A 26,504-nucleotide genomic window follows, 5' to 3' on the forward strand; every position below is an offset into this window, starting at 1 on the left:
CAGTGGACTGCCAGCGATGGCTCCTTGACCTTTACAACTGTATTTGGGTCGAGGGTGAGTTTCCGTCGCAATGGCGGGAAAGTATCATTATCCCCATTCTGAAACCAGGCAAGAACCCTTTGGAGGTGGACAGCTACCGTCCCATTAGCCTCACCAACGTTCCTTGCAAGTTGCTTGAATGGGTGGTGAGCCGGCGCTCAAGGCCTTCTGGCTCCGTCTCAGGGTGGGTTCCGTAAAGGCCGCTCCGCCGCCGACAATCTGGTGAGCCTGGAGTCGGCCATCCGTACTGCCTTTGCCCACCGTCAGCACCTGGTCACTGTCTTTTTCGACATGCGGAAGGCGTACGATACGACATGGCATCATCACATCCTTTCTACGCTTCATGGATGGGGTCTTCGGGGCCCTCTGCCGATCTTTATCAGAAATTTTCTGTCGTATCGTACCTTCCGCGTGCAAGTCGCGGCCTCCCATAGTTCCTCCCGAGTCCAGGAGAGCGGGGTACCTCAGGGATCTGTCCTCAATGTCTGCCTGTTTTTAATTGCCATAAACGGGCTCGCTGCAGCGGTGGGACATTCTGTCTCCGCTTCCCTGTATGCTGACGACTTCTGCCTTTACTACAGCTCTATTGGCATTGCAGCTGCTGAATGTCAGCTACAGGGCGCTATCCGTAAGGCGCAGTCTTGGGCTGTAGCGCATGGGTTTCAGTTTTCGGCTGCCAAGACCCGCGTTATGCATTTCTGCCGGTGACGCACTGTCCACCCGGATCCGCAGCTTTATCTTGATGGCGAACTTCTTGCTGTGGTTGAGACGCATAGGTTTTTGGGTGTAGTTTTTTATGCCCGGTTGACTTGGCTGCCTCATATTCGGCAGCTTAAACAGATGTGTTGGCGGCATGTAAATGCTCTGCGATGCCTTAGCCACACCAGGTGGGGCGCCGACCGATCTACTCTCCTACGGCTCTACCAGGCGTTAATCCAGTCTCGTCTGGATTATGGGAGCCTGGCTTATGGCTCAGCCTCCCCATCTGCGTTGCGGGTGCTGGACCCAATACTACACAGCGGGATCCGACTTGCCACTGGTGCCTTCCGCACCACCCCTGTGGACAGCATACTTGTGGAGGCAGGTGTCCCTCCACTGCGATTGAGGCGCCAAAATTTACTGGCGGCTTATGCTGCCCATGTTTTTAGCTTGCCCGGGCATCCAAACTATCGCCTCCTGTTCCCACAATCGGTCGTCCATCTGCCAGAGCGTCGGCCCCGGTCAGGTTGTACGATCGCGGTCTGCGTCAAAGTGCTTCTATCCGGGCTTAGGGTTTTCACTGTTCCACCTCCTTTCCGGGCCACTTTGCGGACACCCCCATGGTGTGTTCCTCGCCCTTGCCTTCGGTTCGACTTGGCACAGGGCCCGAAGGACTCAGTCCCTCCAGAGGCCTTCCGCCGCCGCTTTTATTCCATCCTGGCCACGTATCAGGGCTCTGGCGTTGTATACACTGACGGTTCGATGGTTGCTGGTCGTGTCGGTTATGCGCTAACTCTAGGGGACCATTCCGAACAACGTTCCTTGCTGGATGGCTGCAGCGTTTACACTGCTGAGCTGGTCGCCATCTTTCGTGCCCTAGAGTATATCCGCTCCTGCTCAGGTGAGTCCTTCGTTATCTGTAGCGATTTCCTGAGCAGTTTACGAGCTCTCGACCAGTGTTTCCCTCGTTCTCGTCTGGTGATGGCTATCCATGAGCCCCTGCATACTCTTGCACGTAGCGGCCGCTCTGTGGTCTTTGTGTGGACCCCAGGCCATGTTGGGATACCCGGCAATGAGAATGTTGACCGCCTGGCGAAAGAGGCCACCAGTAAACCACCTCTGGAGATTGGCCTCCTGGCGACTGATTTGCGGGCACTATTACGCCGCAAAATTTTCGATTTCTGGGACACTGAATGGCGCAACCTGCCCGTGCCAAACAAACTCCGTTGTATCAAGGAGACGACAACTGTTTGGCGGTCATCCATGCGAGCCACCCGCAGGGACTCAGTCGTCCTTTGTCGGCTCCGCATTGGCCACACCCGACTGACGCACAGTTATTTACTGTGTCGTGAGAATCCACCTCTTTGTCGTTGTGGGACGTCCTTGACTGTGGTCCATATTCTGTTGGAGTGCGCCCTTTTAACTGTGCTCAGGCAGACTTTTGTGCTGCCTTGATACGATCCCTGCGCTTTTAACTGACGACTCTGCCATAGCGGACTTAGTTTTGCGTTTTATTCGGGCAGGGGGATTTTATCGCTTAATGTAAATGTGTGTGTTTTTTGTGTTGATTCTGGCCTATGGCCTAAGATTTTAGTCTGCTTTTTTAATGCGTTTCTCGGTGGTTGGCTTTTCCCTTTTTTCTCTATGGTCGGCCAACCACCGTCACACTCGGTGTGATTTTAATTTGTTTTGTCTGTTCTTTGTCAGAGTATTTCTCGTCCTGTGTCGTCTGCCGTCTTTCCTGTTGTCCGTTTTTTCACCCCTTCGGGTGATTTTATTTTTTTTGGAACAAGGGACCGATGACCGGCGCAGTCTGGTCCCTTTAATCCCCCAAACAAACCAACCAACCAAATCAAATCCGCCCAGCAGGTTAATGATGTGGGCCGGTGTGCCAGTCAGTCTGGGTGGTTTTTAGGTGGTTTTACACATCCCCCTAGATGAATACTGGGCTGGTCCCCACGTTCTGGTCCCCCACGACTTGCAGACATTTGAAACACGTTTGCACTCTGTCATGATTTACACTAGACGCAGAAAGCTGGGGTACACAGATACTGTCCCTGGGGGTACAGCATGGCAGCAGGAAGGACATCCGGCCCCCCCTTCAAATTAACCTTGCCAAATCCGTTGTAACAACGCTGATCCTGCGAAACCTGTGGGATAAAGGCGTAAGCAAAAGAAGAATAATTTAGACAAACACTGTGCTTCATTATTAATGTAGTATATAATCTCTTTTTGTGATATTTTAGGATATAATTTTCTGTTTGCATGATATATTTTAAAACACACAAATTTGCAAAGTGAAGCAAGCAGGGAAATTTTCAACTGTGATGCTTGTAAGCTCATTTGTCACAACCTGTGGGAAGTCTGTGATATCATGATGTAGCTTTCCTTTGAGTCGCCTTTTTACTCGCGGACACAAGAAAAAGACGTAAGGCAAGGTGTCATGCGAATATGGCGAATGTGGGATGGTAATAACACAACGTCTGGGCGGATACGCAGTAACAGATAAAGCAGTATGGGGTCTTGCATTGTCGCATAGTAAGAACCAATCCTGAGAATGCCACAAATCACGGCGTTGATGTCGAATTGCTTGTTGCAAACATTTCAAGATTTCGATGTAAAGAGTTTGGTTCATTACTTGACCTGGACGAACATACTTACGGTGAACTAACCCTTTCAAAGAATGTGATCAACATTGTCTTTGTTCGTTAGAATTATTTGAGGCTGGTGATCTAGGACTATGCCATTCAGCACTTTGACTCTTCATGTGAGAGTCACACTGGTAGTACCAACTTTCAGAAATATTGGATCAGTAGTTCAGCAGAAATTCTTTGCCTCTCTTCCAGTTATCCACCAGGCCTCAATCTCCGCTAATTTCAAGTTGCCGCCACTCATACCTCACCTGTCATTCAACAACATCTTTGCCTCTGCACTTCCGCCTCGACTGACATCTCTGCCCAAACTCTTTGCCTTTGAATATGTCTGCTTGTGTCTGTATATGTGTGGATGGATGTGTGTGTGTGTGCGAGTGTATACCCGTCCTTTTTTCCCCCTAAGATAAGTCTTTCCGCTCTTGGGATTGGAATGACTCCTTACCCTCTCCCTTAAAACCCACATCCTTTCGTCTTTCCCTCTCCTTCCCTCTTTCCTGACGAAGCAACCGTTGGTTGCGAAAGCTAGAATTTTGTGTGTATGTTTGTGTTTGTTTGTGTGTCTATCAACGTGCCAGCGCTTTCGTTTGGTAAGTCACGTCATCTTTGTTTTTAGATATATTTTTCCCACGTGGAATGTTTACCTCTATTATATTCATATCATTAATTTGAACCCAACAACTACGCTTGTTATTGCCACTGTTGCATTTCGAAATCTTTTCTGTCGTCTTATTTTCTCTTTCTGTTTTTGCCAGTAGTTTCACTTTGTATTCACCTTCTCCTTTTTACCGTAATCCACTATACAATTTTATCCCGCCTATATATACTCAATAATACGTAACCCACTTCCAAACCATAACCAAAAAAAAAATTTTTTTCCGCTTTCAACACCACCGCTGCTATAAAATCCACCGTTTCTAGTTCACAAACAGTTCCTTTCACCTATTAAACAACCATTTTGGCTAGTTCTAATAACTTTCGCTTTATTTCCATTTCGGTTTTTCCCACATTACTGATAATTTTTAGCCGCTTCCCACAGGTTTTAATGTCATTATTTCTTCGTCAGACAATTGTTAGCCTCATTTTCATAATCTGCCACCACAAAACCACTCCTTTTAATACATTTACACACAGTTTTTTCGAAATTTTCCCGAATTTCTCCACCCTTTAACGTATTTTGGCGGCAACACAACCACCTAACCTTTGTGCACATCGTTGTCTACCAACCCAAGTTCACCACAGGATCAACAAAGTTCCCATCTCTGGCTGCAACCCTTCTTCCCATCAGTCCCTATACCAGTTCCAAACTGAACAATCCATTGCCCTCACCCACCTAATCCTTCACCTACACATCAACTCAGCCAATGAACACACCCGTCAACTCCTATCCTTAATCAAAGTCCTCAATCTTTCCTCTCCCACATCCATACCGGCTGTTCAGAGCATCCTCCTACAGGCCAACCGCAAATTAGAACAGCATGCCACCCTCCACCTCAAAAAACTATCCAATCTACTGGTTTCCCACCTCCGGAAAGGCAACTCACTCACCCTTCACAACCTTTCCAGCAAACCTCAACCTCCTCTCATTGCACACAAACCCAGTCTCTCCCATCTACTCAATCTCCCACTTCCAGCTCCACTCCCTCCAAAAACCTCAAAATTCCAATCAACACAATCTGGAACCACAACATCCTAATTCAGTAGTTAACCTTTCCTCCAAACCGCTCTCCCAATCCGAAACCTCTGTCCTATCCAAAGGCCTCACCTTCAGCCCCACTCCCAGATTCAACCAAACAGCCCTCGTCAAAGATTTACTGTCCTACACTCGTACTCTCTGCTGGAAATATCACTTTGCCACGAAGAAAAATGATCCTAATCCTACTCCTAATGATTCAACTCCCCAAGACACTATACAAATTGAACCCTGCCTGGAACAGTCCCGTCCTCCGTCACAGCGGGACCCACCTCCTCTTCCTCAGAATCACCCTCTCCAAACCTTCCAGGAATTTCTGACTTCCAGCCTTGCCTCTCAATCCTTCTTAAAAAAACCTTAATCCTACTCCCAACATCACCATTGCTGATGCCCAGGCTATCCGTGATCTGAAGGCTGACCGATCCATCATCATTCTTCCGGCGGACAAGGGTTCCACGACCGTGGTACTTTATCGTCGGGAGTATGTGGCTGAGGGACTGCGTCAGCTTTCAGACAACACCACATACAAAGTTTGCCAAGGTAATCCCATTCCTGATGTCCAGGCGGAGCTTCAAGGAATCCTCAGAACCTTAGGCCCCCTACAAAACCTTTCACCTGACTCCATCAACCTCCTGACCCCACAGACACCCCGCACCCCTACCTTCTTCCTAAAATTCATAAACCCAATCATCCTGGCCGCCCCATTGTAGCTGGTTACCAAGCCCCCACAGAACGTATCTCTGCCCACGTAGATCAACACCTTCAACCCATTACATGCAGTCTTCCATCCTTCATCAAAGACACCAACCACTTTCTCGAACGCCTGGAATCCTTACCCAATCTGTTACCCCAGAAACCATCCTTGTAACCATTGATGCCACTTCCTTATACACAAATATTCCGCACGTCCAGGGCCTCACTGCGATGGAGCACTTCCTTTCACGCCGATCACCTGCCACCCTACCTAAAACCTCTTTCCTCATTACCTTAGCCAGCTACATCCTGACCCACAACTTCTTCACTTTTGAAGGCCAGACATACCAACAATTAAAGGGAACAGCCATGGGTACCAGGATGGCCCCCTCGTACGCCAACCTATTCATGGGTCGCTTAGAGGAAGCCTTCTTGGTTACCCAGGCCTGCCAACCCAAAGTTTGGTACAGATTTATTGATGACATCTTCATGATCTGGACTCACAGTGAAGAAGAACTCCAGAAAATCCTCTCCAACCTCAACTCCTTTGGTTCCATCAGATTCACCTGGTCCTACTCCAAATCCCATGCCACTTTCCTTGACGTTGACCTCCATCTGTCCAATGGCCAGCTTCACACGTCCGTCCACATCAAACCCACCAACAAGCAACAGTACCTCCATTATGACAGCTGCCACCCATTCCACATCAAACGGTCCCTTCCCTACAGCCTAGGTCTTCGTGGCAAACGAATCTGCTCCAGTCCGGAATCTCTGAACCATTACACCAACAACCTGACAACAGCTTTCGCATCCTGCAACTACCCTCCCGACCTGGTACAGAAGCAAATAACCAGAGCCACTTCCTCATCCCCTCAAACCCAGAACCTCCCACAGAAGAACCACAAAAGTGCCCCACTTGTAACAGGAGACTTTCCGGGACTGGATCAGACTCTGAATGTGGCTCTCCAGGAGGGATAAGACTTCCTCAAATCCTGCCCTGAAATGAGATCCATCCTTCATGAAATCCTCCCCACTCCACCAAGAGTGTCTTTTCGCTGTCCACCTAACCTTCGTAACCTCTTAGTTAATCCCTATGAAATACCCAAACCACCTTCCCTACCCTGTGGCTCCTACCCTTGTAACCGCCCCCGGTTTAAAACCTGTCCCATGCACCCTCCCACCACCACCTACTCCAGTCCTGTAACCCGGAAGGTGTACACAATCAAAGGCAGAGCCACGTGTGAAAGCACCCACGTGATTTACCAACTGACCTGCCTACACTGTGACGCATTCTATGTGGGAATGACCAGCAACAAACTGTCCATTCGCATGAATGGACTCAGGCAGACAGTGTTTGTTGGTAATGAGGATCACCCTGTGGCTAAACATGCCTTGGTGCACGGCCAGCACATCTTGGCACAGTGTTACACTGTCCGGGTTATCTGGATACTTCGCACTAACACCAACCTATCCGAACTCCGGATATGGGAACTTGCTCTTCAATATATCCTCTCTTCCCGTTATCCACCAGGTCTCAATCTCCGCTAATTTCAAGTTGCCGCCACTCATAGCTCACCTGTCACTCAACAACATCTTTGCCTCTGCACTTCCGCCTCGACTGACATTTAAATATCTGCTTGTGTCTGTGTATGTGCGGATGGATATGTGTGTGTGTGCGAGTGTATACCTGTCCTTCTTCCCCCCTAAGGTAAGTCTTTCCGCTCCCGGGATTGGAATGACTCCTTACCCTCTCCCTTAAAGCCCACATCCTTTCATCTTCCCCTCTCCTTCCCTCTTTCCTGACGAAGCAACCGTCTGCTTGTGTCTGTGTATGTGCGGATGGATATATATATATATGTGTGTGTGCGCGCGAGTGTATACCTGTCCTTCTTCCCCCCTAGGGTAAGTCTTTCCACTCCCGGGATTGGAATGACTCCTTACCCTCTCCCTTAAAACCCACATCCTTTCATCTTTCCCTCTCCTTCCCTCTTCCCTGACGAAACAACCGTTGGTTGCGAAAAGCTTGAATTTTGTGTGTATGTTTGTGTTTGTTTGTGTGTGTATCGACATGCCAGCACTTTCGTTTGGTAAGTCACATCATCTTTGTTTTTAGATATATTTTTCCTACGTGGGATGTTTCCCTCTGTTATATTCATATATATATAATCATCTTTGTTTTTATATATCTAAAAAAGATTCTGTAACTTACCAAACGAAAGCATTGGTACTTTGATAGAAACAATAACAAACACACACACACACACACACACACACACACACACACAAATTTCAAGCTTTCGCAACCACAGTTGCTTCATCAGGAAAGAGGGAAAGATGAAAGGATGTGGGTTTTAAGGGAGAGGGTAAGGAGTCATTCCAATTCTGGGAGCGGAAAGGCTTACCTTAGGGGGAAAAAGGGATGGGTATACACTCGCGCGCGCGTGCGCGCGCACACACACACACACACACACACACACATCCATCCACGCATATACAGACACAAGCAGATATTGATATATATCTCCGGCAGAGGAACACACAAAAGGGTCATCATGGCAAGAGAAGACTGTTTTGAGTGTTGGAAACAGTGGCAGTGGCAAAAATGAGAGGCAGAAGGTGGACAAAGATGGAAAAACGGAAGAAAAGCAGGGGGGAAAGTTCGGAAAAGTCAGAAAAATTCACATGAAAATCGTGAGAATAGTAGGCAATGCAGCGTAGCACTATGTTCCACAATGTTCACTACTCCGAAACAATTATGCCTGCACCAGCAGGATGCAATGAGTAGGCGAGAACTTCTTGCCACAAGAGTGGTCTATATGATTGAAAAAAATGATTGGTAAAGATAAAGAAAACCAGTAGGGAAAGTCATGAAAGAAGGCAAAATTTTAAAAAACTAGCCAGGCAGAAAGAGGAAGTCACAGGAGATAATGTAAGTTACTTTGCTTGACAAAGTAATGCAGGAGACGGCAGTAAAAGTCGATCAGAGCGGTTTGGTGAAAAATAAACACACAAGAATGTGAAAGAATTGTGTATGAACAGGGTAAGTGGAGGGTAGGAAAGACAATAGCTGTCAAATTGGAAAATAAATTGGCGAAAGACGATTGTGAGAAGACCATGCAGTGTAGTGAACTGTAGGCAAATTCGTAAATAACAGTGGGTGTCTTATATGCAAATTGGCAAATAACAATGGCCCCATCTACGTGCACAAAAACCGGTACTAGAATAGATGTAGGGACAAAGTGTTGATTAATGTGGGTATAAAATGGTTCAAATGGCTCTGAGCACTATGGGACTTAACATCTGTGGTCATCAGTCCCCTAGAACTCAGAACTACTTAAACCTAACCAACCTAAGGACATCGCACACATCCATGTCCGAGGCAGGATTCGAACCTGTGACCGGAGCGGTCACGCGGTTCCAGACTGAAGCGCCCAGACCGCACGGCCACACTGGCCGGCAATGTAGGTAATACAGATAAATAAATGGTCAGACTACTAGCACAAAAGGTAGAAAAAAAGACAGTAGTTGAACAAGACAGACGACGACGAAGACTGACAATCTGGCAGTTTCCGGCGACTGTAGGAAGCCGTGTGGTGCTGGTGTGCAAGACTCACACGACCACTTCATCATTGGACTTACTTGGAGGTGCTTTGCCGATCTTCTTTTCAGGATAGCCGGCTGCGTCGATCTCCCCAACATCTTCTCCGAAGATTTGATGCTGTTTGAAGGAATTTTCTCTACTCTTAAAATGATTCTGTACACTCCAGATACTTTTAAATCAATCCCACTACATTTTCACTTCCACAAACAGAACATCACACAATAGTTTTCACATAAATGAATCATATTTCATAAGCCCAATGACTCATGGTCCGTCAGAAACTATTAAGTACTTTTACAATACATACAGTTCCATAAGTCTCTCAAAGTTCTCACAAGTCCACTATCAGCATCTCTAGAGATTCCGTAAGTAAGTGTCTTTTTCTTTTCTTATAACGTAATTCAGCTGTTCACAATAATGACTGATGTAGCACCGTCACAGAGTAAGGCGCGCTTGCTCCTTGTGCTGGGCATGTAGCTTCTGTGGTAAGTACGGCAATCCCTTGCCCGCATCGATCAACCGTCCACATTGTAGCATTCTCTTGATACACGTCCACCCTGCGCACACAGAAAACTGGCGTGAGGTAGACACTCTCCCATCTCTTCCTCTTGTACGTAAAATACTGGGTCTTCGAGACGGTGGAAAGCCGAGGGTTTCTAGAATTTGCGTCGGAATTCTTGAGGCACTACAACGAGAGGGTTACATAAGAAGGAATGATGGCCACATGGGCTAATATAACAATGGAAATGACCGAGCGAGGTGGCGCAGTGGTTAGACACTGGACTCGCATTCGGGAGGACGACGGTTCAATCCCGCGTCCGGCCATCCTGATTTAGGTTTTCCGTGATTTCCCTAAATCGCTCCAGGCAAATGCCGGGATGGTTCCTTTCAAAGGGCACGGCCGACTCCCTTCCCCATCCTTCCCTAATCCGATGAGACCGATGACCTCGCTGTCTGGTCTCCTTCCCCAAACCAACCAACCAACAATGGAAATGACCAGTTATTTACAATATAATGTAAATTTCAAAATTTTAAACATAGCGGAAGCAGCAACTGTTGAAAATCTTCACAGTAAATGATAATAGTCAAATAGTTGCAGGATAAAGATTTTTTGAAATCCTTGATCACGGTTTCGGTATATCTAAATATACCTTCATCAGAAGCAAAAAACACTAAAATAACATCCTGCAGTGGAGATACAAAAAACAATGGTGCCAAAGGCGTCGTCAGGAGGTGATATTTTAATTTTAACTACTGATGACACCCTTGGCACAATTGTTTTATGTATCTCCACTGCAGGATGTGATTTTAGTGTTTTTTGCTTCTGATGAAGGTATATTTAGATATACCAAAACCGTAGTCAAGGATTTCAATAAATCTTTGTCCTGCAACTGTTTGGCTGTTATCATTTACCGTGAATAATGTAAATGGATAGATAAAAAAATCTACTCACCAAGCAGCAGCAGCAGGGGAACACACAAATGCTATTTTAGGGGTTTTGTGAAGTATCCTCAAATTTTGACAGTTGGGAGTATCTTTAGTGATTTGCATGGAGTATGCACTGATGAACCAAAACATTGATTGAATTTCGCTGGTGGCATTGCAGGCACATGACACAATACAGAAAGCATATATGCAGAACATAGTTGAATTGGGAATCATTCTAGTGTGACAAGGGCTGCAAATAGAAAAATACTCTGACCTAAGGGGCTTTGACAATTTACAAATTTTGATCGCCCAACATCTGGTAACAAGCATCTCAGGTAAGATGCTTGTCTGCCTTTAGAGAGCTATTGTTTTTAGTCTATCAAAAATTGTCGAAGGATGGTGAAACCGCTAGTAGGCAACACCTCATCACAGAACTTGGTGTGCCCAGTGTGAAGCAGAATAGGCATTGATATGGCACAGGCATAATTGTTTCTGAGTAGTGAACATTGTAGAACATAGTGCTATGCAGCAGATAACCCTTACACGTTCCCATGTTAAAACAATGACATCAGCATTTATGATTACAGTGGGCACTGAATTATTAAGCTTGGACTGTAGGGCAATGGTCAGATTAATCACATTTTTTGTTACACAAAGTATATGTACATGACTGAGTACACTGTCCTCCAAGTGAACGCCTAGTCAAAACATGCACTTCGCAGGCCAGTCGGAGCAATATAATGCTTATGAGGATGTTTGTGTCATCCCTAATGGCGATGGTATCTTCCATCAGGATAATTGCCCATATCACGAAAGCAAAACTGTGCTTCAGTGGTTTAACCTTCCATTAACGCACGTCAACTTCCATGACATTACTAGTCACAATGTATCTCCTGGATGCGTGTAACAATTTTTGCGTTTGAGTAAATTTAAAAAAAAAGAATACCATTCTTGTTATTGGTGCATATTTGACACACAGAACTGAACATCAGCCTCATTACATTTTAAAATTAACATAAATAATTAACATAATGTGATGCAGAAATGTAGTAAATAGTTATACCAATAGATTTGAGTTACTTATAAATTTAAGTAAATTATTGAATTAATCAGTATGAATCTCGGCGTCTCGATTGATCCATAAGATAGACAATCTTCACAAACTATTTTTGCCTGTTTTTGTAAACAAAGGTGCTTACTGCATTTTTCACATGCATACTTGCTGAGGCAAGGTTTTTTACTATCATCTTTTTCTTTTCCTGTTCCCTGCTTCCAAAGAAAATTCAAAGTTTTCTTGCCACAGTATTTTGGGTTTGTATTTTACCAGTATTAACTATATATCAACTGGTAGTTCTGTAATGAGTGCTCATCTTTTGAACTGATCTTCCAGTAGAGTCGGGGTCAAAGCTTTGAGCTACTCAAGCCTATCTCAATATTTATTCTTGTTTCCTAAGAATATTACTCTTGAGCTTATGCCTACAACATATATTTTTACGGGAAAAAATAACCATAGGCTATTATCTCCTTGTTGATGTAGCTACATTGTAGGTTGCACAGAGTTTGTCAACTACATCAGCTCGAGATTTGATGTCATGATAGTGACGTGTAATTTCTGGTTTCTTCTCTAATCTTTCTGATGTCACACTTGATAATACATGCATACCCCAAAGGAGGACCGCAGTTTTCCCTTTTTTTGGGACATGTGAAACATGTTTTTTGGCTTTGGTGTAGCCAAATTCACTGTCATATTGCTGTCTACCCTTTGGGAATAAGAAATGTGAGTGCACTTCCTTCTTGTTTTTTCTAACTGTGCCTGCAAAAGACAAACTTCTTTTCTGCAGTTCCCTCACTGATTCCAAACTAGTGAACCAATTATTCACCGTAATGTTCCTATCAGTCCCATATATTGCCTCCGCAAATCTCAGAACTACTAATTTGACGGGGATAGTTCTGAAACGGACCTTGTGGTTGTAGTTCACAATATATCTCCATGTTGTAAGTATAATGCAGCTTAGAATCACACAGACAAAAGATATTTATGCCATATTTAGATGGTATGAACTGAAGGAGCCCACACCAGCCTCGAAATGCTGTTCATCAATAGTGATGTTTTAACCGAGGGAGTAACTTGTTTTGCAGTTACTCACAAACAAGGTAAACATTTCTGTCATGGTAGCTAGTTTGCCTGTTTTGCACTTGCCTTGAGGTGTCATAGTCTAAACGAATGCATCTCATTAGAAATTGGAAAGGTTTTTCTACTATATCTGTGTGTACACAATCAGTCCAACTTTCAAAATTCCCTTTGAAATCAGTTATGCTGCAGTTGGTATTTTTCACAATTACATGTAGCACATCATCATTGATGAAAAGGCCCCAGCAGTCAAATCCAGTTACAATAATACCCCAAATTAAGGAACCCACTTTTAACCCTTAACTGCCCGAATTTTTCAAAATTGGATATTTAAATTTATTTTCAATTTTTTGACTTCTTGTGCATCTAAGTAGTGCATATAAGCTATTATTTGACTCTTCTCGGTCTTAGATTGTCTGTAAAATAACGTGTCCATATGGACACGCTGGTCACTCAGATGCATATTTGAAATATTTTCTGTGATATTGAAATACATTTGAAGATATGTTTTATTAATCAGATTTTTAATACAAGTAAGGCAAAATTTGAACAAAATAATTCTTACAAACCAATTTATAACACCATACACAAAATAATTCACAATCATTTGCTTTACTGTCTTTCATGGTACACTTCAAAGCATTCTAGACACAGTCCTACATCACATTTCCCACATTTTGAGTGAACAGCTGATGATTTCTGTTTGCAGTACAAACCTACACATCTTCTCGTCTTCTGAGTTTTCTATACCATCATATCTGATATCACTTGGAACACGCGATTTGTATCCACACATAGGACTGATAGACGGCCTGCCTGATCCTTTTACGGGATTCATATATCTTTTTAGGTAAACTTGTACAATTTCTCTTCTGAATTCAGGTTGAGTAATCCTAGCTCCCGTTCCTTTCTTCAGCTGCCACGCATTATGTACAGATATGTCAATCAGCCAAGAAAGTAAAGCCCCGTACCACTTCTTGTTTCGAATGTTTATTCTGCACATGGCAATGTTTTCATCCATCCTATCCACTCCTCCCATGTGTTTATTATAGGCTGTGATAATTTGAGGACATTGTACGTGAACTGTCTTCTTCTCCTTTGCGGAATATCTTTTTACAAATTATACATGTTCAACTCCTTCACAGGTAGAAGCTACAGTAACCACTGAATTGTCCACCCATTTTGTGACTAGAACACCATCATCTTTGCAAAGTGAGGATTCAAAATACCACCTTTCCGTTTTAACTAGTGCTTTCTTTGAGGAAATTGGGCACGATTTGGGAACTCTGTTTTCTCTGATAGTGCCTGTTGCTCCATAGCCCTTTTCTCTCAGGTATGACAGAACAGAAAAACCTGTAAATAGGTTGTCGAAGAAAAAGGGGAATGGCAGTCTCTTCACATCCAGTGTCAAATCATCTATCATCTGAACGAGTGGGGCAGTAGCCTTACCAAACTGTGCTTCATATATTGTATTTGGATTGGGTGGTTTTCCTTGATAAAAGGAAAAATTTACCAGATATCCAGAAGTAGTGCATAAACACCATGCTTTATATCCAAATCGTATCAGTTTCCCCCTGATAAATTGCTTGCTAGAGAGTTTCCCAAAATATTTTGTCATTGATTCATCGTAAGATAGATATTGCTGAGGAACAAACTGCTTATTACATTTGCCTCTTACTATTTCAATAAAGGGTCTAATTTTCCACATCTTGTCCTTTTCATCAAATTTGTTATTGTCGTTACAGTGCAGAATCTAAGAATTTGTTCAAAACGATTTCTCCTCATGGCATTGCATACAAAATCGTTTCGTGTGTCTAAATTGGAATCCCAGTATAACCTCTTATTAGGGAGAGAGTTATAACTACTTAGCATGAGGATCCCCAGAAAACACCTCATTTCTTCACAAGTTATATTAGGATTTGGAAAGTTCTTGAAAAGTGCGTTGTTGTTTGACTCATCAACTCGGAATTGTATCAGATCGTCATCAAAGAGTAATTCGAAAATTTCCACTGCAGACTTATCAACATATGTCTCAAAGCATGGATCAGGAAAAAGACTTCAAATTTGAAATTAGTGCACCATGAACCCAGGTTTTTTGCATATTTCTGTTCCTGTAATCTATATTTCTGAAATCTGTTTCTGTGTGTGTGTCTGTTAATCTTATTTCAGATTCATCCCGGAGTTGTCTAGGATTGAGATTATCTGCTATTCCTCCTTCATCCTCATCACCCGAATCCTCATCTGTGAGGACTGCTGGATCAGGGGCGTGATGTAAATTCCATCAGCCTGAGGAGCATTTGAATCCTCAAACAGGATGTCTAAAACATCCTGCACAGTCAGACCAGGATCTAAAGATTCTGCCAGACCTCTGTTATGATATGAAAAGAGAAAAAGAAACTAAATCATTTTTGACCCTGCAACTGCCCAGCGTGTCCATATGGACACGGCTGAAATAATCACTTCATAAACAGAAAGTGAATTGACGGATAACAACTTTTCTCAAATGAAAATCTCTATAAACATATTTAGATATACTGCAAACAGTTTCACGTGCCAGAACGAAGAAGTTCTTTACGAAACATTACTTACTTTACATCAACATGCTCCATTGCGGATGTCAAAGCACTCCCTGAAATACAGGCTTTCACAATCACAGTGTAAATGGTAACAATGAAGTGTTAACACAATGTGCGTAAAATTCAAACCCTCCCTGCAAACAATGTGACCGCCAACGCTAAAAATAATTGTAAGCCAACAATGAAGGAAAAACAAAACTAGTCAACAATTGTGTCCATATGGACACGCTGGGAAGTTAAGGGTTAACAAATATTTCCATCGGTCCCAGTGGAACTGCCATAAGAACAATTTATTTCTCTTCTCTTTTAATGAAACTGACTTTGAGAAAAAGTTGTTTTAAGGAGTAAACATGAAGCATTTTGCAAATTAAAATCCAGTTTTTATGTAATTCCTAATGTTTTCAAATAAGTTTCTAATATATTTCCATTTCACACAGATCATATTTTTGTTATGTGATGCAGTAAATAGTAATCAATTCAGGTGGTCTACATGTACCTTGAGTACAATCAAAAACTCGATTTCCCTTGTAGCGATACCGGCAGATGTGTTGAATGAATCAGAAATAGATTTCTGTGACTTGGGTCACATTCTCTGATGTCACAGTCACTGAGGCTTCAAACCAGGAAAAGTGTAATTGTTTATTTACTGAAATGTCAAAGTTATCAATTTTTCTTTTATAAAGTTCTGGCCCGCAAATGTAGAAAGCTTATAATTTACAAGGGAACCTCCCCTTCGCACCCCCCTCAGATTTAGTTATAAGTTGGCACAGTGGATAGGCCTTGAAAAACTGAACACACATCAATCAAGAAAACAGGAAGAAGTTGTGTGGAACTATGAAAAAATAAGCAAAATATACAAACTGAGTAGTCTATGTGCAAGATAGGCAACATCAAGGACAGTGTGAGATAAGGAGCGCCGTGGTCTTGTGGTTAGCGTGTGAGCAGCTGTGGAACGAGAGGTCCTTGGTTCAAGTCCTCCCTCGAGTGAAAAGTTAAATTTCTTTATTTTCGCAGTTATGATCTGTCTGTTCGTTCATTGACGTCTCTGTTCACTGTAATAAGTTTAGTATCTGTGTTTTGTGACCGCACCGCAAAACCGTGCGATTAGTAGACGAAAGGACGTGCCTCTCCGATGGGAACCGCAAACATTTGATCGCAAGGTCATAGGTCAACCGATTCCTCCACAGGAAAACACGTCTGATATATTCTATACGACACTGGTGACGGCATGTGCGTCACATGACAGGAATATGTTGTTGACCCACCTAACTTGCACACTTGGCGAATGGGTAAAAAGATTCTTCTACCTTGCCCGATTTAGGTTTTCTTGTGGATGTGATAATCACTCCCAAAAAAGTGATGAAAACATAAGAGTATGTCACATAAACTGCAACAAATGAATGCAGCAGTTTCACAGTAGCTCAGTTTTCCCTGTGCCCTGTCAAAACATACGTTTTTAACATTTTCAAATTTTTCCGTGTGTAGACCGTCAAATCCTGCATATGTCCAAGCAAATCTGAACATGTCCTGGAATTTTGGAGAGCGAAGTTGATTGTGTGTGTGTGCCTGAACTTTGATAATTGTCTGAAAATAAAAAATTAAAATTTTCACTCGAGGGAAGATTGGAACCAAGCACCTCTCGCACGACAGCTGCTCACACTAACCACAAGACCACGGCGCTACTGAGCCAGTGCTCTCCATAATGTTGCATATCTTGAGCATGGACTACTCAGTTTGTATATTTTGCTTATTTTTTTCATGGTTCCACACAACTTCTTCCTGTTTTCTCGATTGATCTGTGTTCAGTTTTTCAAGGCCTATCCACTGTGCCAACTTATAACTAAATCTAAGGGGGGTGCGATGGGGAGGTTCCCTTGTCAGTAAAAGCTGACAATCATCCACGATGTTGATTGCGATCTTGACATTAAATTTTTCCAGCATGGTAAAGAAGTATGATTTTGTGCCGTCCACATGTGTGGCATATTTAAAATTAAGAAAGCTTTCTTAAATGCCAGAGCTAATGATTCCTGTGGCCCCAAAAAGGAACAACCCCTCTAAAGTGGTTTCAAGGACTGAGAAGTGAAAGCTTTCTCATAAACAAAAAAATACTGCAAGAGAAAGCTCGTGAAATTATTCTGAAGTTTTTTTTTTAAGTGCGTGGAAAGGCTGGTTAAATTGTTTTGAAAAATATCATAATCTGTCTTTTCAGTGTACAAGTCGAGAAAGTGAGGATATGGTCATAGAAAGTCTAAACTATTGGGAGAACATTAGATAACCACGACTGATAATGGTTATCAGCCCAGATAATTCCCAGGTGTTTCCAAAACAAAAATGCTTTTTTGTACTTCGGAGTACAACAACAGCCCCTGAAGACACCAGTAATCTTCACGACTTATTCAGGTGTTTAGATGCCAAGAAGTGGCAGCAGGAAATAAAATTGTACGTCTTATTGACCTGTGCCCTGTGCATCCCAAGAAAACACCATTCCTGAGGAATTTAAATGTTGTATTCGTTTCTCGAACTGCACAAGTCATCTGCAGCCTCTGGACCCGGGAATAAAACACACTGTTAAAGCCAAATACAGAGTATGAGCAGTGTAGAAGTCTTATTTCATTTTTTGAGAGAAAGAAAGGAAGTGATGATGAGACTCAGTGTTGTACAGGCTATGCATATGTTTTTTGCTGCCTGCATGCAACATTCCAGGACATTGTTTGTTGTGATGATGACATCCTGACTTCCATACCAGAGATTGATAGCTACGCAAGGAATTAATAAGGGTAGAAATTTCTTTTTCCTCTTTTGATTTAGATAAATCAATTCTAACTTAACTTTAATATGCTGGAAGGACAAAAGAAACAAGACTAACTGATAAGAAAAGGATGTTAGTCTTTATGTAATTAAATGGCACTTATATCACGTAAACCTGCTTGAATTATGAATGTGGATCACTCCTTCCATTATGCTGTCAAAACCCCTATTTAAGAAAAAACATTTGGGTCCACAGAGATTCCTTAAATAGGGGTTTTACTGTATATTCCATGCATTCCCCACACCTTCCATTTCCTCACTTTCCTGCACTTCATTATTTCCTCTCTTCATAAACTTCATGATCCGTATCTGATTCTGAAGATCTTTCTTCAGCCGTGTCTTCAGATTTAATATTGTTTATACAAAGTGATTATGGGTGGGTACCTTGTCATCCAAAAAGAAGGTGATGTGCCTCTTTCAAATCCTTAGTTTTCTCCAAACCTTTACTGATTTGCAAAGCTAGGGTTTGTTGTAACAACGAGATGTATGCTCATTTACCATACGGTAACAGGACTTCCAGCTTGAACATGCTGTAAACAGTGCTATTGTTGCATTCGATTGTGGTGAAAATTTTGGTATGATGTATCTGAAGACATAATATGATACACGTGCTGATGCCTGCGTCCTTTGTGATCTCAGCATTATCAAGAAAAGGCTGAAACTTCTGTGAAACAATAACAAAGGTACTAAAATAAATTTATAATAACAGTTTTTCTTCCGTAAACATAATAGCAGTGGATGCTGTGTTACATGCTGTGACAGCTTTTTGACATTTTCATACCTGCCAACTCACCCGATTTAGGAGGGAGATTTTTTTTTGGCCATTGATCAGAAGTCCTTTGCTGATTAGTCATTTTTAATTGATATACGTCTTGAAGTTTACAGAAATTGTCAAGCCGCACATGAGCTGATATAGATTGTTATTTTTACTCATTCCTCTGCATTTTTGTAGAATGTATACCGTATTTACTCGAATCTAAGCCGCACTTTTTTTCCGGTTTTTGTAATCCAAAAAACCGCCTGCGGCTTAGAATCGAGTGCAAAGCAAGCGGAAGTTCTGAAAAATGTTGGTAGGTGCCGCCACATTTAACTTCTGCCATCGAATATATATATAGCGCTACACAGGCATGCTTTGTAGGCACAAAGATAAATACTGGCGCCAAAACCTCTGTGTCAGTAAATAAATTTAAAAAAAAAATATGGAAGACGAGCTTTTTTTCTCCGCCCCGAGTTTTGATCACTGCATTTTCATACATTATCCAACGAAGTAAATACAAATTCCATATTGTTCATCTTCGAATGTAGCAGAATTTCAATGTACTACGAAAATCCGACTGCAAGACTGGGATGTTTGTCAATATGGCCAACTCTACGTTCTGAATTTTTTCCTACCTGTTAGAAGAGATGGTTGCCAATAGGAACCTGATGAAATGTGAATCACATGCAGTATTCTTTCGTGTTTGTTGCCTATCTCATTTAAATCCTGTCTGCCTAATAAACTACGAAACTAGAGTGAGACAACAGCAAACGAGGAAGAATATACGTATCGTGTCATGTTTATATTCGTATTATTCTTATGTCTAATAGTGATACAGTCAGAAATGAAGCATGGCAACTGACTAGATTTTTAAATCTAAGATGACTAATTTCTGTGCAGAATTTGATGTACTAAAGAAGCGGCCGCAAGGATTTTCAAACGGAGAAAAATTTTCGCCTATCTCTCATTCAGAACATGTTCTATCATACACAGTCTATTATTTGGTTCTTGTTTATCATTATCAAAGAAAGCTGCAGTGTAAGTAACAACAAATGTCCATTTTATTAATTCGTAGAATTTGGGGAAACACAGTTTTATTTCCTGTATTCTGCATGAAAGCCCACATATTTATTCATATTGCTTATCTGATACAGATAAGTTTCTCAACTTTCATTTTAATTTGGGTGATTTGTTGACTCAGAAAAATCTGATCTGACTGAAATGTGTTATCACAAATATGAATGCTAATTGTGCAGCCAGTGGATGATTGTTATAGTGACAGGTTAGCTTTTATGTTAACAGCATAATCTTGAGCAATTTTTAGACATTTTCCATTATTCTATGTTTATATAGTTAAACTATAAAGTTTGTTTTACATATTTGTGTGTTGCAAATGCCATACTTGGTGATAATTTGATGAATTTGCTGCAGTTTCTCACAGTTATAATAATAATATTAATGATAATACTTATTATTATTATTTTAAGGAAAATTGATCTTTTTGAGGATAGAGTCCTGTTTGTTATGTGACTCCAAGTCTGGAGATAGACACAGAACAGGTTATAGCAGATGATAATACCCCAAATGAAAAGTAGATTGTTTTGCATGAATGTATTTAGAAAAGTTTTTTTTATAAATACATGATTGTCATGGATGTTTCAGCTCTCTGGTCAAAAGCAGCAGATCAAATTAACCTTGAAAACACCTGGGTCAAACCCTGCAGCACCTGCAAAACGGACTGTTACTGGTCTTCCAGAGCTCCCAGAACTAAACTTGGTTCGAAGAGGTAAGCCAGCATTGTTGTAACAAAAGTATTATTGCTTGATATAAATTTTAATTACCTTTTCATTTTAGTATCTGTTTTTCCTTAACTCCACACTGTTGTGGATTGGAAATAGCCTGAAATGGTGGTTGGTTAGATTACAGTGCAGTCTATAATTTTTCTAAGTTTCTAGTAAATAATTCCACTTTTACGTTTCTTTATTCAGTGCAGTAAGTTACATCTTCCTCAAGCAGCATTACTTCATGATTTTTTTTAAAAAAATTATTGTTTGTTTGGGTAGGGGATTAGAGAGCTACAATACCTTGGCTATATAGTTTTCTTGCCTACAAACAGAGTCATATGGTGGTCTTTTTCAGCATATTGCAATACGTGGAGGCAGTCTGCATGCCTGTTTTGTTATGTGTGCTTCAAATGTGGATCTTGCTTTCTTATTAAGACATGTGGCATCTATTTGTTCTTTAAATCAGTTCTGAAAATATCTACTTCTTAGGCAATGTTTGGCCAACATAATGCTATAGTAATACGATAAATGGAAAATAGTTATAAAATTTGTGGGCGAGAAGAAAATAATGGAAGAACTATTGTTTTCTAAAAAGGTGGAAGCACCATCAAAAGGTCTGATGTATCTTTTGCCATTAATGAATTTTTGGTTAAAAGTGTTTTGTTTTGAGACAGAGTTATGGAAATTCATACTGACTGAGCACCAGTCATATTAGGTTCATATTCTGGGTTCGTAAATATTGCATAAGAAAACAAAAATCCAGTTTTATTGGCTGCCACTGTATGTTCCACAGATAAGCCCAGCTTCTAAAACTTGTCCTAAGAAACTTAAAATTGCACTGAAAGTGGCTGTCAGTGTGGTTATTCAAGTGAAGTCAAGTGCTGTGCTGTGATACTTACTTTTGTCGGAGTCCTATATGATGATCCCAATGCTGAACACCAATATTTAATGTCTCACACACAAGACACTGGTTTTTGGAGGACAGTATATGTAGTAGGCTGTGTGAATTGAAAGCAGAGGTAGAACTGTTTCTTTTGAGTCAAGGGAAAGCTGAACTTCGTAATTCATTCTCTGATAACAGCTTTATATATTTCCTAGCATACCATGCAGATTGCTTTGAAACCCTGAATAATCTGAATTTGAAACTACCAGGTAGAAACACCATAATAATGGAAAAGACACAGCTACGGAAGTATTGCCTGGATGCTTCCGTTACTAACTTTTCATCATTCTTTCGATTCAGTGAACTTCTAGATAGACAACAGTATGATGTCAACGAATTGAGAGTTATCATAAGTGAATACATGGAACAGCTTCAAGAAGAGGTCAGACTTTATTTTCCACATTTGTCTTCAGAAGACTGGCTGGGCAAATTAGCAAGATCATCTTTCATAATTTATGTGCAGGCTCTTCCTCATGAAATACAAGAGTATGCAGTTGAATTGAAATGTGATGTAAGTGCTAAAGAACAGATCCACCAAATGGGGTTGGAAAAAATAGTTTCCTCCCCATTTACACAGGTGTGGGAAAGGAAAAATGTTATCATGTTATCATCTACATAGCTGTGTTAAAGACTGGATTCTCATCACTAGACATAATGAAAACAAAACACTGCAGTTGCTTGAACATGGAGATTGAGCTTAGATGTGCTTTAACTAGTTTGAAACCAAACATTGAGAAGCTGCTTAAAGAAAAACAATTTCAACCATCTCATTGATGTTCTGAATTTTCTTGTGACCTTCTGCACATAAAATAATGTTAGATGTGAAAAGTGTTGTTAAAGTCAAACTGTGTCATTAGGAAAGCAAGTAAGACATAGACATGTCTGTTTCATCCACAAAGTCCTTTGAAAAACTATAGATTTGTATTACTCTACATTTGATAACTCTCTTCAGCTAAACTTTGGATTGCAAATTATTGTCAAATAGAGTTTCTCAAAAGAAGCAAAAAATAGTAATAAATAAAATAAACAAACAAACACAGGAGACCATAAGATATTCTGGGATTTCAAAGGGGGCACCTGTTAGGAAAAGTTGGGAACCACTGTTCTAAAGAGTCATATCTACATAGCAGCATGTTGTCATATACATACCTGTGTGTAAGACTGGATTATCAACACTAGCCATCATGAAAACAAAACACTGCAGTTGCCTAAACAAGGAGATTGAGGTTAGATATGCTTTAACTACTTTTAAGCCAAGCCAAACAAAACAAACACTCTCACAGACTCTTGTATGTTCTGTGAGTATTCTTCAAGTCATTCTGACACAATTTAGGAGACATGTTGTAGGTGAACAAAAAACATGACAGGACTCTGGAATCCTGTAGTACTCAGTGAGAAGTGGTGGCAGGCATATCAGGGTCTCATATCATCATTAAGCAGGCCTCCACCATCCAACTGAACAGTGCCCTACAGGCCTTGTACGTTTTTTGAACTTCTTGTACCTGTCTGTGCCTTGTGCTGATGTGTAATGTGAGCTGTCAGTCTGGATAATTTATCTCCATGTGTACCGTGGCAGTGTTGCTGAGCCTATGTTTTCTGTTGTACACCTCACAAGTTATTAACAGACAATGGGAAATCTAGGATGGAATAATGATAATATAAAAAGGATAGACTGCCACTCACCATATAGCGGAGATGCTGAGTCACAGGTAGTTACTGAAAAGAACTGTCAAACAAGTAAGCTTTCGGCCAAAAAGGACTTCATCAGAATTAGGCAAAAAAAAAAAAAAAAAAACACACACACACACACACACACACACACACACACACACACACACACAGTGTCTCGGGCTGCCGAGGCCAGACTCAAAACTCAGCAGCAGGAGACTGTGGTCATGTGTGTGTGTGAGAGCTGTATTTGTATTGGCGTATGTGCATGTATGTTTTGTCTAATTCCAATGAAGGCCTTGGCCGAAAGCTTACTTGTTTGACAATGTTTGTGTTGTGCCTATCTGTGACTCAACATCTCCACTGTGTGCTGTGTAGCAGTCTGTCCTTTTCACAGTATTGTCACTTATTATTATAATATTGGAGATATGGATAATTCATACAGCATGTTAATCAGTGGAATAGAATCTCCCAACATTCCAACAAAAAATGTGCAGAATTAAAATTCAGCTCACAGGATACAGAAAATGAATAAGGCTGTATTTTTGAATGGAAAGGGCATACTATTTCAAAGTTTGTTCACAGTAGACAGACGGTAAAATCAGGTATTTCAGCAAAATTGACAGTTATTTGGAACAAGTGTCATGTTGTTCTATAGTTTCATGATTTTCAATCATGACATTACTTGCCTCTTTCACCTGCATCCCTCAACCTTTCCCTTAACATTGTTGTTTGATGCAGCTCTCCATGCTACTCTATCCTGTGCAAGCTTCATCATCTGCAAGTAAGTATTGCACCCTACATCACTTTGAATCTGTTTAGTGTATTCATCTCTTGGTCTCCCTCTACGATTTTTACCCTCCCTGCTGCCCTCCAGTACTAAATTGGTGATTGATTGATGCCTGATGTCTGACCAACTTATCCTTTCTTCTGGTCAAGTTGTGCTGGCAATTCCTCTTCTCTCCAGTTCTATTTAGTACCTCCTCATTAGTTATGTAATCTACTCTTCTAATCTTTAGCATTCTTCTGTAGCACCATATTTTGAAAGTTTCTGTTCTCTTCTTGTCTAAACTATTTATCATCCATGTTTCACATCTATACATTGCTACACTCCATACATATTCTTTTAGAATAGACTTCTGACACTTCAGTCTATACTTGATGTTAACAAATTTAATGTATTTAACATAAGATTTTTAATATAGAGAATAATTATTTGTTTGAAAACAAATTTACAGTGCTACTGACTGAAATTGACAATGAGAATACATTAGGAAGAAGTAGGCGATAATCTCTTTTTGTGAAGGTGTAGAGATTAATTTGGTGAGTGCATAGAAAAAGTCTAAAATTTTCCTAAATATACTAATATACCTTTCACATACTTTCTCAGTGATCAGTTTGTTGTGAAATGGTCTCCCTACGTCACTCTTACGAACAACAACTGTGCAAGACTAAGACATGCAATAGAATATAACAGTTGCGATTTATTTCAGTGCGTGTTTATATTAGTAAACTGCAGATGTTCAGTTGATTAAACATAAGAGCAGACTGATTGACTTTCTGTGACTCTCCATCACTACAACTGAACTTCAATCTCACTTATTTCTTAAAATTCCTCAAACTCTTACAAATTGTATTGAATTCCTCGTTCGAGGAGGATATCCAAATAGCTCAATCTTTCTTGTACAAATTCTTCAAAACTTTTCTTTCACCATCCTCATTGTCTCTGAACAAATGTCTGCTCGTGTCTGTATGTGCGGATGGATATGTGTGTGTACGAGTGTATACCTGTCCTTTTTTCCCCCAAGGTAAGTCTTTCCACTCCCGGGATTGGAATGACTCCTTACCCTCTCCCTTAAAACCCACATCCTTTCGTCTTTCCCTCTCCTTCCCTCTTTCCTGATGAGGCAACAGTTTGTTGCAAAAGCTTGAATTTTGTGTGTATGTTTGTGTGTCTATCGACGTGCCAGCGCTTTCGTTTGGTGTGTGTATGTATATATATATATATAAAAAGAAAGATGATGAGACTTACCAAACAAAATCGCTGGCAGGTCGATAGACACACAAACAAACACAAATATACACACAAAATTCAAGCTTTCGCAACAAACTGTTGCCTCATCAGGAAAGAGGGAAGGAGAGGAAAGACGAAAGGATGTGGGTTTTAAGGGAGAGGGTAAGGAGTCATTCCAATCCCGGGAGCGGAAAGACTTACCTTAGGGGGAAAAAAGGACAGATACACACTCGCGCACACACACACACACACACACACACACACACACACACACACATTCATCCACACATTACATTGGTGTCTGTAATGTGTGGACATGTGCGCGTGCGCGAGCGCACACCCGTCCCTCCCTCCCCCCAAGGCAAGTCCCTCCGCCCCCGGGACCGGAACGACTCCCCACCCTCTCCCCCAAAACCCACATCCCTTCGTCCCCCCCCTCTCCCTCCCTCCCCCCCCCCGACGAGGCATATATATATATATATATATATATATATATATAAAGAAAGATGATGAGACTTACCAAACAAAAGCGCTGGCAGGTCGATAGACACACAAACAAACACAAATATACACACAAAATTCAAGCTTTCGCAACAAACTGTTGCCTCATCAGGAAAGAGGGAAGGAGAGGGAAAGACGAAAGGATGTGGGTTTTAAGGGGGAGGGTAAGGAGTCATTCCAATCCCGGGAGCGGAAAGACTTACCTTAGGGGGAAAAAAGGACAGGTATACACTCGCACACACACACATATCCATCCACACATACAGACACAAGCAGACATATTTCATATGTCTGCTTGTGTCTGTATGTGTGGATGGATATGTGTGTGTGTGCGAGTGTATACCTGTCCTTTTTTCCCCCTAAGGTAAGTCTTTCCGCTCCCGGGATTGGAATGACTCCTTACCCTCCCCCTTAAAACCCACATCCTTTCGTCTTTCCCTCTCCTTCCCTCTTTCCTGATGAGGCAACAGTTTGTTGCGAAAGCTTGAATTTTGTGTGTATATTTGTGTTTGTTTGTG

The 26,504-nt window shown here is 41.5% G+C and overlaps 1 protein-coding gene across 5 annotated transcripts in view; it reads left to right on the forward strand.

Moving 5' to 3' along the window:
* LOC126251386 (zinc finger CCCH domain-containing protein 18-like) overlaps positions 1-26,504 on the forward strand; it is a 135,316-nt gene that overhangs the window by 88,717 nt on the left and 20,095 nt on the right. For all 5 annotated transcript variants that reach the window (XM_049951776.1, XM_049951775.1, XM_049951778.1 and 2 more), the window contains exon 12: positions 20,739-20,862. In XM_049951776.1, coding sequence (XP_049807733.1) covers positions 20,739-20,862 — 124 coding nt within the window. The remainder of the gene's footprint in view (positions 1-20,738; positions 20,863-26,504) is intronic.

This window comes from Schistocerca nitens, chromosome 4 (assembly GCF_023898315.1).
Source record: "Schistocerca nitens isolate TAMUIC-IGC-003100 chromosome 4, iqSchNite1.1, whole genome shotgun sequence".
NCBI lineage: Eukaryota > Metazoa > Arthropoda > Insecta > Orthoptera > Acrididae > Schistocerca > Schistocerca nitens.